The 18,175-nt window shown below is 40.0% G+C and overlaps 1 protein-coding gene across 3 annotated transcripts in view; it reads right to left on the bottom strand.

Annotated features, from left to right (window-relative positions):
• LOC125458525 (glutamate receptor ionotropic, delta-2-like) overlaps positions 1 to 18,175 on the bottom strand; it is a 496,301-nt gene that overhangs the window by 236,229 nt on the left and 241,897 nt on the right. For all 3 annotated transcript variants that reach the window (XM_048543867.2, XM_048543868.2, XM_048543870.2), the window contains exons 3-4: positions 7,834 to 8,118; positions 5,923 to 6,128 (exon numbers count right to left, since the gene is read on the bottom strand). In XM_048543867.2, coding sequence (XP_048399824.1) covers positions 5,923 to 6,128; positions 7,834 to 8,118 — 491 coding nt within the window. The remainder of the gene's footprint in view (positions 1 to 5,922; positions 6,129 to 7,833; positions 8,119 to 18,175) is intronic.

Genomic DNA, 18,175 nt, shown 5'->3' with positions numbered 1-18,175 from the left:
TGAGACTTTCTGGTTTCTGATTCCAGAATAATTTAAACAATGTTTCTACAAAATAAAATCTTCTTTGGACTGCAAGGATTCTGACAAAACTGTGGAAAATAATTCCAAACACAATCCTGTCTGTTATGAATTCTGATTTCAAAGCTCAATAGTTATAGGTTTGCACCATCTGTGGAGGTCATTAATTCAATTAACTACAGACTCCTGGATGCAGAACTTTTGTGTTCAATCTTGCCCTATCAAAGATTGGCCCCAGGTCATCTACAAAGATGTGAGAAAGGAAATAGGAGGGGACTCGAGTGATTGTCAAGGTAAAATATGGAGTTTGTGTCAGGGGTATATGGGTGGGTGGGTGTTAGGCATTTGAGAAGGGGTGGGGTTGTCAGTTTTCTAGTTTGCCAGGATTGGAGCAAGTTTTAATTCCTCATCCTTATGTTGGGTGATTTGGAACCCTCCAAAGTCAAAAACTCCAACTCAGAGTTGGGCCTTTCTATGAAGGCATCCAGATGCCAAGTAATTGTCCATAACAAATTCAAATTCCCTGGGCAATTACCACCTAATCCGTGCTTTTAGATTTCCACAAGTTCCCAACACATATCCTTCAGGTTATGACTAGTCTCCAACTATTCAGAGGCTGGAATTTCTGAAACTCAGAATATCAAAATAGCTTGGTCTCATTGTAACCATGCATGAGTGATCTTTTGTATCTGTTATAGAAATACCATTGGCCATGGGCCTAGGTAAACAAATCACCATTGGAAATTTCTACTAATTGAATAAATCTGGGACCTTCAACAAGCTTTTAAAAATTAAGCTGAATCTTATCATTGCAAGGGCACTAAAAAGATAAATTCTAAAAGCTCTTAAATCTGATTTCCATTTTAATTCAGTAAGAAACTGACTAATGCGCTCTTAACATAATTAGAATATTTCTAGAAAGTGAATTTAGATTTGGGTCATTCACAATTAACTGATTCTGAGATTAAAATGTTTAATTTGTGGGTTGGGGGTACCTTATTTTCAGCTGTTTCAATTAAATGTCACAAAGTTATCACTTTTCAAGAAATGGAGGATTGTCTTTTCAAAAAAAAATACTGTTTAAAATGTTTTTTTTTCTGGACTGGTTAAGGACAGATTTTGCATCTGTTGATATGCAATTAAATTGAGCAAAACACAAGGGGAGAAGTGCCTTTCAAGTTGGTTATAATTTCTGCTGCAATTTGCCTTACAATTTGCAACACTCGTGGCAGAGACATTAACCCACAATGTACAATGAGTGAACCGTAAATGGACAGAAGCGAGACAAAAATGCAGTAAAATTATCCTAGGCTTACACCAGTGTTAGTAAAGTTCATAGAATTAGTCTGAACTTGATTCATTAACTTATTCAAAGACTGGCTGCTTGTACTGCCAAACTCTTTAGTAATGTAAGGACACATTGAAGCATCTGCTGATTGAACAGTCAGTTTTGACAACTACAAACTGATCAATCTTGTGAAACTGCTAGGCTACATTCGATATGGGCCTCATTCAAAACATCATAAAATGTGTTTCTCATTCTGCTTACTTCCTTCAGGATGGTATAAACTGTCAGCATGATGCGTAGATTTATATTAACCATGTGTGGAATGTGTACGGCATGAGAAACAGCAACATTCAGGAGATAAGTTTACCATGAAATTTGAAGCAAACATGGGTTGTAACTTATTTTCACATTTTGGGAAAACTGCACCATAAACAGAAACCTGAATTCACAGCTGTTACAACTTGACAAAGTATGATTGTGATGTTGTATTCCATTGCCTACGTGTACTTATTGCAGATGTGCCATTATTTTTAGAAGCAGAGCAAAACAAATACAATTGCAGGTTTCGCTTCATCAAATTTACATAAAATTAATAATCCTGGCCATTGAAAATAATAGGTCATTTATTAGAACATTAAAGAGCTGTCAACATTCTGCTTTTTAATGTTTTCAAACAGAATTTGATGATACATTTTATTTTCTGGAATGGTTATTAGTATTGGAACTTTTTGCTGCTTGGGCCCTCATTAAGCTTTTAAGAATTAAGCTGAATATTTTAGTTGTTAGGAGAGGTCCTTAGAAAGCAATTAAATCTTATTGGCTGTGGTAATGGGAACTGCAGATGCTGGAGAATCCAGGATAACAAAGTGTGGAGCTGGATGAACACAGCAGGCCAAGCAGCATCTCAGGAGCACTGTGCTCCTGAGATGCTGCTTGCCCTGCTGTGTTCATCCAGGTCCACACTTTGAAATCTTATTGGCTGACTTGTTGGAGAGCAAGCTTAGTTGCAAGTCAAATTTGTAAGTTTTTTTGTGTTGCCCAACAGAACGCCGCACTCTAAATCCAGCATTTTGTATTCTCCTCAGTGCCTTCTGTGCCTCTGTTTACTAGCTTCTCAAAGTTGTCTGCATGAACTTCAACACGACAAAATTTGCTGCATTAATATTTTGCAGTTGACTTGAACTCAAATTTCCAACCAAAAATTGGCAAATGGCAGGTAAACTTGAATGGGAGACTTAACATTGTACTTCCACCCTCTTCTGGCTGACTATAATTTTAAATTGCAGATAGCAAATACCCAAGGGCAACAGGTAATGGGATATTTCTTTAAATGTGCTGATTGTTAATTCCATAGTTGTAATTTTATCAATTTCTACTTTATATAAAAACATGAATTAGGTAGCAATGGTGACATCCTTGCAGGTGTAATTATCAAATTTCCTCCAGCCCACTATGTCTTGAAATGATGGTCAACTGTATCAAGCTGACTGTCAAGCCATTTTGGTTTGGAACAGAGCTAGTGGCAGGCTGATAAAATTTGGCCACAGGAATCGTTGAAGTTCCATTCTACCTGTGCCAATCAGGCTGGAACTGGGAATGCTATTATATTGACTGTTGTGATTTAGCACATTTATTCAGGGTACTGCCAGATCCTGGCTTCCTGAGTGAGAATGCTGAACAGAGGTTAGGTATATCCTCAGACAGCACACACTAAAATGGGCTGCAATTCTAGCTGCAATATGGTGAAGCGCTTTTTAATGAATAACTAAAATACAATAGAGGCAGCAACTTGGCTCAAATCAAAAGTGGTTCATAACTTGCATTTTCATTTTGAAAAATGTAATTTGTAAGCATTTCTCAGCCCAATGTCCCCTCATTCAGAAAGTTAAAATCTTTTAAAAGACATTGCAGAGAAAACATAAGCACTGATCACACTGTTAACTTTTGGAAATGATTGAAAGAAGTAATGGGAGTGTTTCTTTTGGCTTTGAACATTTTAGAACCTTATGGAAGCATGAGGCAGCCAAAAAATAAACATTCATCGAGCGTTTTAGCATTGATTACGAGTTAGCATGCTAATAACAAGGAAAAATCTTAAAAATTGACAAGAAGATTATTACCTGTAAATAAACACATACTAAGATAAGGTAAGAAGGGTTGGTTAGATCAATTGGCTAGACATTAGTATGTGGTTCTGAAATTTCTGGATGGCTATACACACAATATAATCAGCATTTATACACAGTTACAACAAAGAAAAAAGTGTAAGTTCCCGAATGAGAGAGTGTGATTTGCAGAGAATCAAATTGCATGGGTCTCGGAGCAATTCAAAAGGATATCCTGCAGATACTTGCTCTCTCAGTGTAGGCTCTTTATCTGTGAAGATCACAGGAAAGGCTACAGGGACATCAGCTACTATGCAGACCAAGATACTATGGCTCAGAAAGCCATTCAAGAAAGGTTTTGTAGGAAAAGAGAAGGACCAGAACAGAAGTTATTTTTAAATGAGGCGCCCGCGGAATTATTGGTACAGTAAACAGCTGTACCGTTGGGATAAACACCGTCCAAATTAAAAGATGAAGACGAGAAGTATGAGAAATGAAACGATCTGAAGTATAATCTAAGCAAATGAAAAAGTATGGAACAGATAAAACTACAAGCAGGGATAAGTGAGGATAGAGACAGGTGTGTGTATGGTGAGGAAATAATGAGTAGTAGAGCATGCATAAAAAAGGATTAGGAATAAACTGTTAATAAAAGTTAATTAAATTACATGCTGGACTAAAACCAAGAATAAAACAGAAATTGGAAATAGTCATATGTTACAAAAATCCAGATGCGGTAGGAATTAATGAAAAATGGCAAGAGAAAAATCATTACTATGACTAAAACACTACTAGGGATAACATATTTGAAAAAAACTAGGAGAAATAAAAGCTATAATTATCAAAGAAACCATTATGGCAGTTTGAAAATACAACACTACCATCAATAAGGCACAGAATGCATGTGGATCTAGACAAGTGATAACATTGATAGGGGTCATTCAAAACCCCTATAAGTGGGAGTCTGGTGAAGAAAGAAAGATACAAAAAAAATGAGGGATATGAAGAATGGAAAAAAATATTCAGAAAATTAATTGAATGGATAAGGAATGTAAAGGCGAATCAAGTTCCTACAATGTGTGCAGGATGGTTTCCTAATCCAACAGTCCAGCAAAGGAAGATTCACTACTTGACCTAGAATTGGAGAATAAACAATAAACTTCATAGAATCATAGAATCTCTACAGTGTGGAAACCGGCCCTTTGGCCCAACAAGTCCACACCGACCCTCAGAACATCCCACCCAGACTCATTCTCCTATAACGCACCTAATCTACACATCCCTGAACACTATGGGCAATTCAGCATGGCCAATCCACCTAGTCTGCACATCTTTGGACCATGGGAGGAAATCGAAGCACCCAGAGGAAACCCATGCAAACACGGGGAGAATGTGCAAACTGCACACAGACAGTCACCCGAGGATGGGATCGAACTCGGGTCCCTGACACTGTGAGGCAGCAGTGCTAACCACTGAGCCATCATGAATGAAAAAAAAGGTACAGACATTTTGAGTTACTGTACTGATTAGTTCCCAGTGGACCATACCGAAAAGGCTGTGTAATTTATAAATCAGAATGAACTATTTCATTGAACATCCATTTTTAAAATAAGATCTGTACTTTCTTTTACAGATATAAAATAGATACTAAGTGCAAGGTAACATTATTTATGGATTATCACCAATCTTGATTTTGAAAACTACCATCTTCTACCAGGCCAATTATTCCTACCTTTGATTATATAGATGCCAGAAAGATCAACTATCCTTCATACACCCTTTAGCATATCTCTTAAATTATCAAACTTGTATTCAACATCCAGTACTAGTTGACCAGAATGAATTACAATTAAATATATTATTTTTCTGGCCACTGGTCCAAACTAATTTCCTTGTTTCAGACTCTACCCTCTCCTTGACAACTGTCTGAGATTAAGTCAAAACAAAAATTGATTTGCCTCTGATTCTGTTCATCCACTGCTGAAACCCTCAATTATGCTTTTATTTTCTCTAGTCCGATACATTAGTGACTCACATTCTACCCTTCATAAACACGAAGTCATACAAAAAACTCCTTGCTGATGTTTTCACTCATAGAAAGTCTATTTCCAATGTTTCCCTGTAATCTTGATTTACTTGTTTTTGCTTTATTTTCAAATGACACGTCCCTCATCCAACCTTGTCTCTATAATCTCTTCTGGCCTGATAACTCAGCGCTCACTGAATATTTTAAATTCTTTCAGATTTAATTGCTCCACTACTGATGGTGATACGTTTAGCTGAATAGGCCCTGGACTCTGAAATATTCTCCCTGCACCACTCTAACTCGCTATCTCACTTTCCTGTTAGATGCACCTTGAGGCCAGCCTACCTGATCCAAACCTCCACATGTGGCTTGATGTAAGGATGCTGGTGAGGATCATGGGCCTGCTTGTGTCTTTCTTTTTCAAAACTTGCTGTTTCTATTTCAGACTTCTCTGTATATAACACCCAAGGTATGAAATTTGTTACCTCACTAATGAAGGTCTTTGCAGTACGTGGGTTAAGGAAAAGTAGGGCTCTTCGAAGCATGTCTCGGAAACGGCTCAGCTCATCAAACCCAAGAGTGGAGAAAAGGCCTGTGAACATGTTGCCTATGCTGGCCTCAACCTTTTGCAGTGAAATCTCTATTCCCTGTTGACCAGCTTGGCCCAAAAATTCTTGAATCCCACGAATATCTGTACAAATGTACAAAATATTATGTATGAGATTTCAACACATTAAGGTATGCTGTAAAAAGAAGTTGTCCAATTAATTGTTTTATGATTATGCTGCACAAAATAATTGCAAGTATCCATTAAACTAATATCAAAACATGTAATGTCTTTTTTAAATTCTGAAAGGAGAGTTTTAGTGTGCGTATACATATGCAATAAATTAACTTATGGGTAAATGCTTCAACATTGGAAAAAAAAAGCGATTATTGCTGTTCTCTTGCTGTCTGTAAAATATTTATCATCAGCCTGTTCAGGCATGTTACAATACTCATCTGTGGCAGGAAGACATGAACCCAGACCTACTAGCCTAGAGGTAGGAATACTATCACTACACTGCATGGGCTCTGTGGTTTTCTGCTGGTGAGCAAACCACTTAATTTTCAAATACTGTGTTCTTCCTTTGGCAGCATTCCGACACCACCACAGAATGTAAGCCAACAAATCAAAACTCTGTGATAATCACAATTAAGTATTTTAACAAGCAGCAATGCCCCAATAAGAAACATACCAACTGGATATCCAGGCATGTTCACTGGGAATTCAATGGGAATTATTATGCTATATTTCATGTGCAACAGATACTGGCAGGAAAAATTAACTCATAAGTACATTTCCTACTTTCAGAATCTGCACATTAGGGGATTTAGTTTTCTCTGAGACCTACTTAGTGCACTGGTTAGCATGTTTGTGTTCAATTGTGGCGTCTGCTATTTAATTGAAGTTGTTAACCCATTAAAAACATATTAACTAGTAAGTGCATTAAAATAGCACAGACAGAAATGTAATGCCAACATATTAACCAGATGCCAAAGGGAGCACCCCAAAGAAATTAAACTCCCAGAAACAAATTCAGGAAGGGATAGTCAGCTGAGTAATTTTAATTGTCAAATGCTTACTTACTAAAAGCTTGCTTTCAAATACTGTGAAAGAAAGCTACAATTTAATAGGCAAACAATCAAAATCAGGCACATACTTTCATTTCATTACTTTTATGAAAGGTCAGTTAAACTCATTATTATAGAATAATTCTCTTTGATCTATATTAATTTTTCCATGCTGAATTCATCAATTAATAACTTCAGGCGCTGGATGTCAAGTCAAAATCTAAAATAAATAATATTGTGGAGAATTCATGTATGATAAAGCTTGTATTGGCATGTTACACATCAGTAGTGCTGTTTTACAGTTATTGTAACTCCCAGCTCTATCCATCAAGCTACTCCTGTCCTAATGTTATCCTTTTTTTATTGCTTACAGAAATCAGAGAAATTCTGTGCCAGGAATGTTGGAAAGGGGAAAAAGACTACATCTTTTAAAATTCAAAGATCAGTACAAGTTCTTGCCATAAAACAAAATAAAAACCTTCAATTTGACACACCATATTTTTCCTTTTTGATTCCCTTGTATTTGACACAGTCATGTTCTAAATATATAATTTTAATTATTTGAAATGTTGAGTTTAGGTTCATTTTCAGTATCATGATTGAAAACATGACATTGCTGTAAGCTCAGCCTTCTCATTTGTATTTAAAAATGGGTGCAATGTATATAGATCAAACATTCTTGTTTCAAATAATTAAAAGCATTACATCAGTATTGAATACATTAGAACTACAACAGTTATTTACACTTGACAATTAAAAATAAAACAAGGTTATGTTATTACCATATGCATCATCATAGAATATCATGAACTTCTGCCAGGAAAATTCAGTGATTATTTTGAGAATCACTTCATTGAAGTAATCAGGAGGACGGACAGAAAGCGTGTAATCACTGTTTCTTGTATTCCTTGTAATAGAACATTGAGAACGTGGAGTTCCAGCTGGTGTGCGCTGAATGTAGAGGTGAGGAATATGCATTCCATCTGCAAAGGATTGCAGTGAAGCTGAAGGTGCACAGCCAGTAGAGCTAACAAGAGCCAAAATCCCTTGTGACACAAGATCACAGGCTGAAAAAGAAAGATATTTTCCATTAATGATCAAACAACAGCAATAGCATTTATTTAGTGCTGCTAGCTATGACTGACGTCCTAATGTGTTTCAAGGAGGGATAAGAGAAAGGAAACTAAGAAAAAGGGTGAAATGTGGATTGTAAGAGACTTTTCTCATATGATGAGGAAGTGGAGAGTTTCTGAGAAACAGGATTCCACAGCATGGTTTCTATACTGTTGAGAACAATATTGGCAATAGCGTAATGAAGGGAGAACATTGAAAAGGATGGACCCTGAAGATCAGAGAATATGGGTTAGATGGATGGAGGGTGAAATTACTGCAGAGAGAAGTGTTCTCACGGACAGATTTAAATGTAAGAATTAGAATTTTAAATTCAAGAAGTCAAGGACCAGGAGTCAAAGCAGGTCAGAGTGAATGGATGAGATGGGTCAGCATGACTTGTTCTCAGATACAATGCAGCCAGTACAGCTTTGAATAAGAGATAACTGGAACTGCAGATGCTGGAGAATCCGAGATAACAAAGTGTGGAGCTGGATGAACACAGAAGGCCAAGCAGCATCTTAGGAGCACAAAAGTTGACGTTTTGGTCCTAGACCCTTCGTCAGAAAATGGGGAGGGGGAGAAGGTTCTGAAATAAATAGGGAGAGAGGGGGAGGTAGATCAAAGATGGATAGAGGAGAAGATAGGTGGAGAGGAGAGAGTTGCAGTTGCAGAGAGATCCCGAGGTTTGTCCGGAGGGAGGAGGGTAACTTCTTCAGGTTAGGCATCCCTGGAAGAAGCTTTGCAGTGAGGTTAAAATTGTAGCAGAGATAATGGGAACGGCAGGTGCTGGAGAATCCAAGATAACAAAGTGTAGAGCTGAATGAACACAGCAGGCCAAGCAGAAGCTGAGAAGCACAATAGCTGACTTTTTGGGCCTAGAACCTTCATCAGAAAAGGGGGAGGGGGAGAGGGTTCTCCCTATTTATTTCAGCACCCTCTACCCCTCCCCCATTTCTGGACTATGACTGTACCTACACCAGATGGGTTGCTGTGCTTTAAGAAGGGAGTTCACCATCAACTTCTCAGGGACAGTTAGGCAAGGGTCTGGCCAAAGATGCTTGCATCCTAGAAATGAATATATATATTTTTAAAAACCATGTTGTAGCTGGGATAAGTTTTCTGAGAAACCTAACGTTTTAGTAAATCACTTGCTGATGGGCAAAACTTTATTTTAAATAACAGCTTTCATTTATGTAATGACTTTCCTCCTCTTAAGATGTCCAAAAATTCCACACAGTCAACAAGCTTCTTTTGAAATATAATTTCTGTTGCAATGCATGAAGGAGCATGGATGTCTTGCTTCAATTGCATAGGGCCTTGGCAAACCCACATGTATTTTGTGATTCTTAGCACACAAGGATTATGTGATTTTCTCTTTTGTTAGGCTTGTTTTTTTCAAAAATAAGATTGCAGCTAATGTCCTTGCTTTTCTATGGAAATATGCAGCCCACAGTGCAAAGCTGAGCTGTACCGATCAGTCATTGGAATGAGGGAGATCAGGCTGACACTTCTTTATGGTGGTTGTCTCACTGGGGCCTGGGTATATTTACACCCCATATCCCCAGGACCAAGTGTGCTCTTGGTACTAACTTAAGTTCATCCTCAGGGCTCACATAATAACACAGGCAAGCTATTGGACCACCGTAACTAATGTTAACTGGCACTAAGTTCTGCAAAAGCTCCAGAGAAGGTTGGGGAGAGGTACTCAATGGGTATGGAAAGCAATTTGCGAGTGAGCATAGTTGGGGTGACTGCAGGCTGATACCAGTCCATGGCTAGCTTCGTAGAGTCAAAAGGAGCACTGCTGCTCTCACAAATCCACAGATCCCACTTTTCTTTTGAGCAATTTATTTCAGTTGCTTTCAATAGTTGCTTTTAAGTCCTGTTATGTATGGCAGCTCACAACCTGGAATTGCTAGAGAGTGCCCCTGCATTATATATCAAAATTAACTTAATAAACTTCAGTATGGAAATGAAGCCTGGCTCAATCCAGGGAGATGCTTATGGCCACTTAAATGAAGGACTTGTCTGTTTGGCAGCAGAAGGATAATGCATCTTTACTGCAATATTCTGACTCGTGTGAACTCCGATTTAAGGGACAACTGGTGCTGATGGAATGATGGGCAGAACTTTTGGCCACTGCTGGGTTGGGAGCTGAAGTGGATGGGCTCAAAGATATCAATGCCAGTCAGTGTGCTAGATTTCTAACCGCATTCCGCATCATAGCAAGTGTGGGTGACTTGCACTGTTGAAGCACGCAGCCAATTTGCTAAGGCTCTGAAACAAGGTTGCCTGTGATTTTCTGTTGCCTCCTGATGTGACAGTGGGTGGTTTTAACTGCTTGGAAAGGGGTATCTAGCCAGCCTGCCTTGATATGGATACATCCAAAGGCCACCCTGCGGAAGAACTGGCAATGCTGTGTCTCTAAGGGGTGTATTTTGTTCTGGTTTCTTTTAGGCAGGAGATTGAATGAGAAGTTCTGAGCTGTCTGTCATAATGTAAACAGTTTGGGGCGCCTTGGGGATTTTTTAAAAGTTGGAACAATTTACGCAGCCTGGAGAGATGTGGCCATCTCTCACAGACCAGGATTTCTAGCTCTTTGTTAGCTTTAAGATTCAACAGAAGCTGCTGGAGTTTTGAAATAGAAGCTACACTTTCCTGTCTCTCGGTTCCAGCTAGAAGCTGGGATATGTAGTCCTACTGCGAGCATCGTATGTGAGCAAATCTGATTTGTGAATTTGCCAAGAGGTGTGTTTATGGGATGCTATTTTACTGGAACAGTTAATTAGTAATAGTTACTGCATCTATTATTCTGTTAAGTTTTCCAATAGAAAAGTCATTCTAAGTTCTTTCGAATTGTTTTTTTTTAACGATAGTGTTTGAATAAATCGTGTTTTGCTTGACGCTGAGTAGTTTGACCAATCAAATTGTATTTGGAGCACAGCAGCTTACATCCACCTTTAAAATAAGAAGAACTTTGGGTCTAAGTTACCTTCTTGAAATATCTTGAGGGGCTCCGATTGGCCCATAACAAGGGCCTGGCCATGTTTTTTATCATTTACTCCTTACCCCATCCCACCATCCTATGTCCTGTGTATAAACCAGCATTTTCCTAGCTACCATCAGTTCTGCAGAAGGATCATTGGACTCAAAACATAAACTCTGACATTTCTTCACAGACACTGTCGGATCTGCTAAGCATTTCCAGGAACTTCTGTTTTTGTTCTTGATTTACAGCATTCGCAGTTCTTTCAGGGTTTATCTACAATTTGTGTTCCCTCAGTTCTGTATGGAGTGTTAAGACCTGGAGCACAGCTATCCGAATGTAATGGGTCCAAATTCGCTGATGATGCACAAATAGGTGGGTAGGCATGTTATAATAATGACATGTGAGATTCGTAAGTGAATACAAATGGTTGAGTGAGTGGGCAAAAACTTGGCATATCGAGTTTAATGTAGCAAAGTCAGAGGTTTTTGGTACAAAGAATCAAAAGGGAAACTATTAATTAAAAGGAAGGAAGTTCCAAAAAAGTGCAGTGCAGAAGGATCTAGCTGTTCTTGTGTACGAAACATAAGAAATTTAGATGCAAGAAGTGATTAAGAAGGCAGATAGAATTTTGGTCTTCATTCTTAAAGGGTTCAGAGTTTAAAAATGGAGAATTCTTGTTATAACTATATAGGACTTTTTTGAGGCTGCACCTGGAGCAGTTTAAAAAGGAATATCCTGGCATTGGAGGCCGTTCAATAGGAACACACTAGGCTGATTCCTGGGAAGGATTTGACTTCTCAAGAATGACTAACCAGGTTAGGACTTTGTTTGTTCGAGTTTAGAAGAACGAGGGGTGATTTTATTGAAAGTTGATGAGGCAGCTTGACAGTACAGATGTTGGGAAAATAATGCCAAAAGTGTTGGAATCTGAGCAGGTGACATAATCGCAGAATATCATGACACTTATTTAAAACTGAGATGTAAGGGATCGTTTTCTTCCAGACAGTAGGGAATATCTGGAATTCGCCACACCAAGAGGCTAGATCACTAAAGTGTTTGGAAAGGAGGGATTTAGATTTTTGAAATATTTCAGAGTCAAGTGCTATGGAGAGCTGGCATGAAAGAGGAGTTGAAGCCTGAGGTAAATTAACAATAATCTTCTACAACAGTGGGAAGGTTTGAGGGGCTGAATAGCCTATGCCTGTTTTTATTTCTTGTGTGTTGATTTTTTTTGAGTCAGTGACAAGAGTACTGACAAACGAGCCATGCTGTCAACTACAATATGGATAGGCTTTAAAAAATCATATTTTGTTCCCCTCTTTTTGGACCATAAACTGAAATTGAATTTGAACTGTCACACAACTATAATTCCAGGAGTGTTTCAAAGCTTGGATAAATCAAGAGGTGCACATTTTTAACCATAGACAATATAGCTTTTCAAAACAGTGAGGAAAGTATTTTGAAACAGAATGGCATTAGGATTCTAAATTTGCGAAAGATTACCTGATGACCAGCAGTTTGTTTCAAAGCTGTAAATGTAGGTCAGATAGAGACATTCAGAGACTGCAAATTGACAACAACCTGCTCTCACTCTTACTGTCTATCTCTTATGTAGTCAACAGTGAAAAAAAACCTAACAGAGAATTCTAGCAGTGAATGACCTTGGCCAGCACGTTGGCTCAGCAGTTAGCACCGCTGCCTCAAAGTGTGAGGGACACGAGTTTAATTCCAGCCTCAGGTGACTGTCTGTGTGGAGTTTGTATACTCTCCCTGCATCTATATCGGTTTCTTTTAGGTGCTCTTGTTTCCTTCCACAGTTCAAAGATGTGCAAGTTAGGTGGATTGGCCATTGGGGAAAAGCAGGATTATGGGGATAGCGTGGGTCTTGGTGATGCTCTTTGAGAGTTGGTGCAGTCTTGCTTGGCTGAATGGCCTCATTCTGCTCAACCAGGGTTCTACGTCTGCTTGATCAGTGATCAAACTGAGGAATAAACATAGCTTTACACACAATAGAGTAACATCATCGCTTACAAGAAGGCTAAAAAAGGACTGTGAAAGACAATCTAACCCATTCTTGCGATCTGGGCTTTGGATCATCAGGATTTGTTCCTTTTTTAATGCCATCCACAATATGTCAAATTCTCTCATCTTTTTAATGATGAATGACCAGCCATGTACTTAAGGATTCTTTTAACTTGGATGGTTTATATCACATGTTAGTAGATGAGAAATCCCTGTTCTGAGCCATTTGTTAGAGTTGAGTGTGTTCCAAAGATTGTTATTTTCTGTTAATGACAAATCCTGGTATGAGCTGCTTTTGTCTTGAAGAGCAGACAAGAGCACAAATTGGTCATCGCAAAGATGTTATTGGGGTTTTAAGCATTTTGTGATGGCTTGTGGACAATGGGATGTGTTATTAGCACACTCCTTCCGTTACTTTGTGAGACTTTCCTCCTCAGAACTAACTAGACTATCTGGTCCTTCAAGTAGGATCCATCATTCATTGAGATTATGCTATGCTGAACCCTAACTGTGTGGATCCAGCTAGATCCCATTTCTTTTGATACTCTCTCTTACTTAATCCCGTAATAAATTATTCCTTAATTGAGGCTCCAGAAGAGATTCTAAATGGTTGAAATTTTGTATACAAAATCAGATTGGTTGATGATAGGTAAGAGGATAATTTTTTGAAAAAAACAAGGTTGACTCCAATGTGCCACCTCTGGATTTAATGGAATTGGGATACCATGTGGTTGCAAACCAAAAGAGACATGCTGTCGACCCCAAAACATGAAGATGCTTGTCTAATTTGATCTTGCTCTTATTTAAGTCCACTAGTCACTTCTTCGCTATTTGAGTACATTTTTGCTTTACCCGTTTAAGAGTGTCTCGTCCTTGATTCATTATTAGTTTCCCTGGAATGTCAAAAATAATATTCTGTTCCCTTGACCATAAAACTGACAAACTAACAAGAAATTAAAAGGAAAACCAAAAGAACTGCAGTGGCTGTAAATCAGAAACAAAAACTGAAGTTGCTGGAAAAAAAAAAGCAGCAGAACTGGCAGCATCTGTGAAGAAAAATCAGAGATAACATGTCAATACTGAGGAAGGGTCACTGGACTTGAAACATTAAATCTGATTTTTCTTCACAGATAGTGCCAGACCTGATGAGCTTTTCCAAGAATTTAATATGGCCATTTCAACATTGTTCACTACAACATCTCCAATACAACCTTAGGCTACAATTCTACTGTTTCTTCTTTGTCACTATGCCTTGATGCATAGCAGCTTTAGTTGCAGATAAGTCAAAAATTAGTAAATAACTTCAGGATAGTTTCAAATCTGACTCTGAAACGAACTATGCCAGACATCCCTGCCTCAAGTTATCTAGGTTTGGCATTATGTCAAAGTTAAACTCAGTGCTAAAATAATAGCAAAATGCTGGAAAGTCAGAGCAAGTTCGGCAGCATTATTAGAGACAGGAACATAGTGAGCATTTCTTTGTAACAGAAGGAGACCAGAAGTAACTTTTTATGCTGTTGAGAAAATGAAATGAGAAATAAGTGGAACAGATGCAAGCCCACAGCAAAAGGCAAAATAAAAGTGGAACTGGTCGTAAAGGAATAACACAGAAAAAGTATTGGCGTTGAAAGCAAGAAAATATGTTGGCCTTTTTGAGAGTAAACACATGCAAACAAGACATGCGGTAGAGAAGGAAGAGAAGGGGCTAAAATCAAAATGGACAGTATTAATAGTCTGAGGTTATACAGTCATTGAGTTATACACAATGAAAGAGACCCTTTGGTCCACTCGTCCATGTCAACCAAATACCCTAAACCAATCTAGTCCCATTTGCCAGCATTTGACCCATATCCCTCCAAACCCTTCCTACTCATCTACCTGTCCTGATGCCTTTTAAATGTTGTAATTGTATGTGCCTCTTCCACTTTCTCTGGCAGCTTGTTCCATAGCTGCCTCTCAGGTTCCTTTTAATTTTTCCCCATTCATCCTAAACACACCCATACCCTTGGGAAAGGACATTGGAAATTCACACCTCTGTCATGATTGGAATGATGTCAGCCAGATGAAACTAATAGGATATGAGTTCCCTGACTGGGGCTGTTAATCTGGTCCAATTAGAGAACCCTGATTGACAGATATAAACAGGAGTGTCAGGAGCTGGATCGGTGTCAAATACAATGCACATGGAAATAAGGGTAACTTGGTGATGGAATATCGGCCTTCATGGAATTATTTTAACGAAGCCCCTCATGATTTTATAAACCCCTACAAGGTTACCCCTCAGCCTCCAACACTCCAGGGGCAAAAAAAACCTAGCCTACTCCACCTCTCCCAATAGCCCAAATCCTTCAATCCTGGCAACATCTTTTCAAAATTTTTCAAGTATAACAAAATTTTCCTACGGTAGTTGTTAAATTAATTGTAAAGATATCTCTTTTCCTTTTCTTTCCTCAACCTAGGATTATGTTCATCATGGTTGGCAGGGCTTTCAATCATGTCTGACCCATTTCCCATACCTTTGCCCCTTCTCTGTCCCTATTTTTGTGGAAAACTCTGGGTTTCTCCATACGAATGACCTTGAATTCTAGTCACTTGCCACTTCAAACCGTCACCTTGCTCTCAGATTCTTCTTTTCTAAGTTGGCTGCAGTGTTCCAGTGAATGCGAGCTGGAGGAATTGCACCTAATTTTCTACTTAGGTATTTTACAGCCCTCAGGACTCATTAATACTCGCTTTAGCTTTTACTTTGGGCACCCTCACCATCTGTCCCACTTGCTCTTTCTCTCACTTTGTGAACACCATTAGAACAATCATTTCCCTGACCCTTTCAATTCCAAAGAAGAGTCATATGGGACTGTATCAGTGCTGCCTCGTGTTCCCAAGAGGAGCTCAAACAGTTCATCCACTTCACCAACACCTTCCACCCCAACCTCAAGTTCACCTGGGCCATCTCCAACACATCCCTCACCTTCCTGGACCTCCCTGTCTCCATCTCAGGCAACTACCTAGAAACCGATATCCATGTCAAGCCCGACTCCCACAGCTATCTAGAATGCACCTCCTCCCACCCACTTTCTTGCAAAAATCCCATCCCCCATTCCCAATTACTTCACCTCTGCCGCATCTGCTCCCAGGATGAGGCATTCCACTCCCGTACATCTCAGATGTCCTCATTCTTCAAGGACCGCAACTCCAGCCCCACACCACCCTCTCCACCCCCCCCCCCCCACCCGCCGTGGTCAAGAACGCCCTCAGCCGTGTCTCCTGCATTTCCCAGACCTCATCCCTCACACCCCGCCCTGCAATAATCGCCATAAGAGAATCCCCCAGTTCTCACATACCACCCCAGCAACCTCCGGATACAACATATCATCCTCCAAGACTTCCGCCATCTTCAATCTGACCCACTACCAAAGACATTTTTCCATCCCCATCCTTGTCGGCCTTCCGGAGAGACCACACTCTCTAGGACACCCTTGTCCGCTCCACACTCCCTTTCAACCCCACCACACCCGGCACTTTCCCCACACCGCAGGAAGTACAGCACTTGGCCCCATGCCTCCTCCCACACCCACATCCTAGGCCCCAAGATGACTTTCCATATCAAGGAGATGTTCACCTGCACATCTGCCAACGTGGTATACTGCATCTGTTATACCTGTTGTGGCTTCCTCTACATTGGGGGAAACCAAGCGGAGGCTTGGGGACCGCCTTGCAGAACGCCTCCGCTCAGTTCGCCATAAACAACTGCACCTCCCAGTTGCAAATGATTTCAACTCCCCCTCGCATTGATTAGATGGCATGTCCATCCTGGGCCTCCTGCAGTGCCACAACGATGCCACCTGAAGGTTGCAGGAACAGGGCGGTATGGTGGCTCGGTGATTAGCACTGCAGCCTCACAGCACCAATGACCTGGGTTCGATTCAGCCTCAGGCGACTGTCTGCGTGGAGTTTGCACATTTTCCCCGTGTCTGCGTGGGTTTCCATCGGGTGCACTGGTTTCTTCCTACTTTCCAAAAATGTGCAGGCTAGGTGGATTGGCCATGCTAAATTGCCTGTAGTGTTCAGGGGTGTGTGGGTTATAGGGGGATGGGTCTGAGTTGGATATATCAAGGGGTGGTGTGGACTTGTTGGGTTGAAGGGCCTGTTTCCACACTGTAGGGAATCTAATCTAATCAACTCATATTCCGCTTGGGAACCCTGTAGCCCAATGGTATCAATGTGGATTTCACAAGCTTCAAAATCTCCCCTCCCCCACTGCATCCCAAAACCAGCCCAGCTTGTCCCCGTCTCCCTAACCAGTTCTTCCTCTCACCTATCCCCTCCTCCCAGCTCAAGCCGCACCTCCATTTCCTACCTCTCTGCCTCATCCTGCCCCCTTGACCTATCTGTCCTCCCCGGACTGACCTATCCCCTCCCTACCTCCCCCCCATACTCTCCTCTCCACCTATCTTCTCCTCTATCCATCATCGATCTGCGTCCCCCCTCTCTCTAATTATTTCAGAACTCCCTCCCCATCCTCCTTTTCTGATAAAGGGTCTAGGGCCAAAATGTCAGCTTTTGTGCTCCTAAGATGCTACTTGGCCTGCTGTGTTCATCCAGCTCCACACTTTGTTATCCGGGGCTCAATATGAACTGTTTCACTCCTTCTGTGGACCATCTGAATCTATACAGCACATGTATACAGCTGTATTTATTTCAGGCCTCCAGCATCTACCGTACTTTGCTTTTATTTAGGCCCAGGGTACACGGGGCCATGTTGAAAATAATACTTTAGTGGCTCAACTGTATTGATGTTATTTTTGTCCAGCATGTTAATGGTTACCTGATTTATTTGCAAAAATCCACAAATAGTTCAATATTTTTTCAATCCAAATGTTTTATGTAGTGTTTTTTGAAGAATGATTTGGATAACTTAATCAAATATATGTATCAGTTGAGCAGCACTCAGTCTGTTAATGTCCTGATTTGTTCCATCTCATGGTATATAATTCTGGTGA

The sequence above is a fragment of the Stegostoma tigrinum genome, chromosome 13, assembly GCF_030684315.1.
Source record: "Stegostoma tigrinum isolate sSteTig4 chromosome 13, sSteTig4.hap1, whole genome shotgun sequence".
Lineage (NCBI taxonomy): Eukaryota > Metazoa > Chordata > Chondrichthyes > Orectolobiformes > Stegostomatidae > Stegostoma > Stegostoma tigrinum.
The sequence above is the reverse complement of the archived record's forward strand: the minus strand, read 5'-3'. Positions and strand labels throughout refer to the sequence as shown.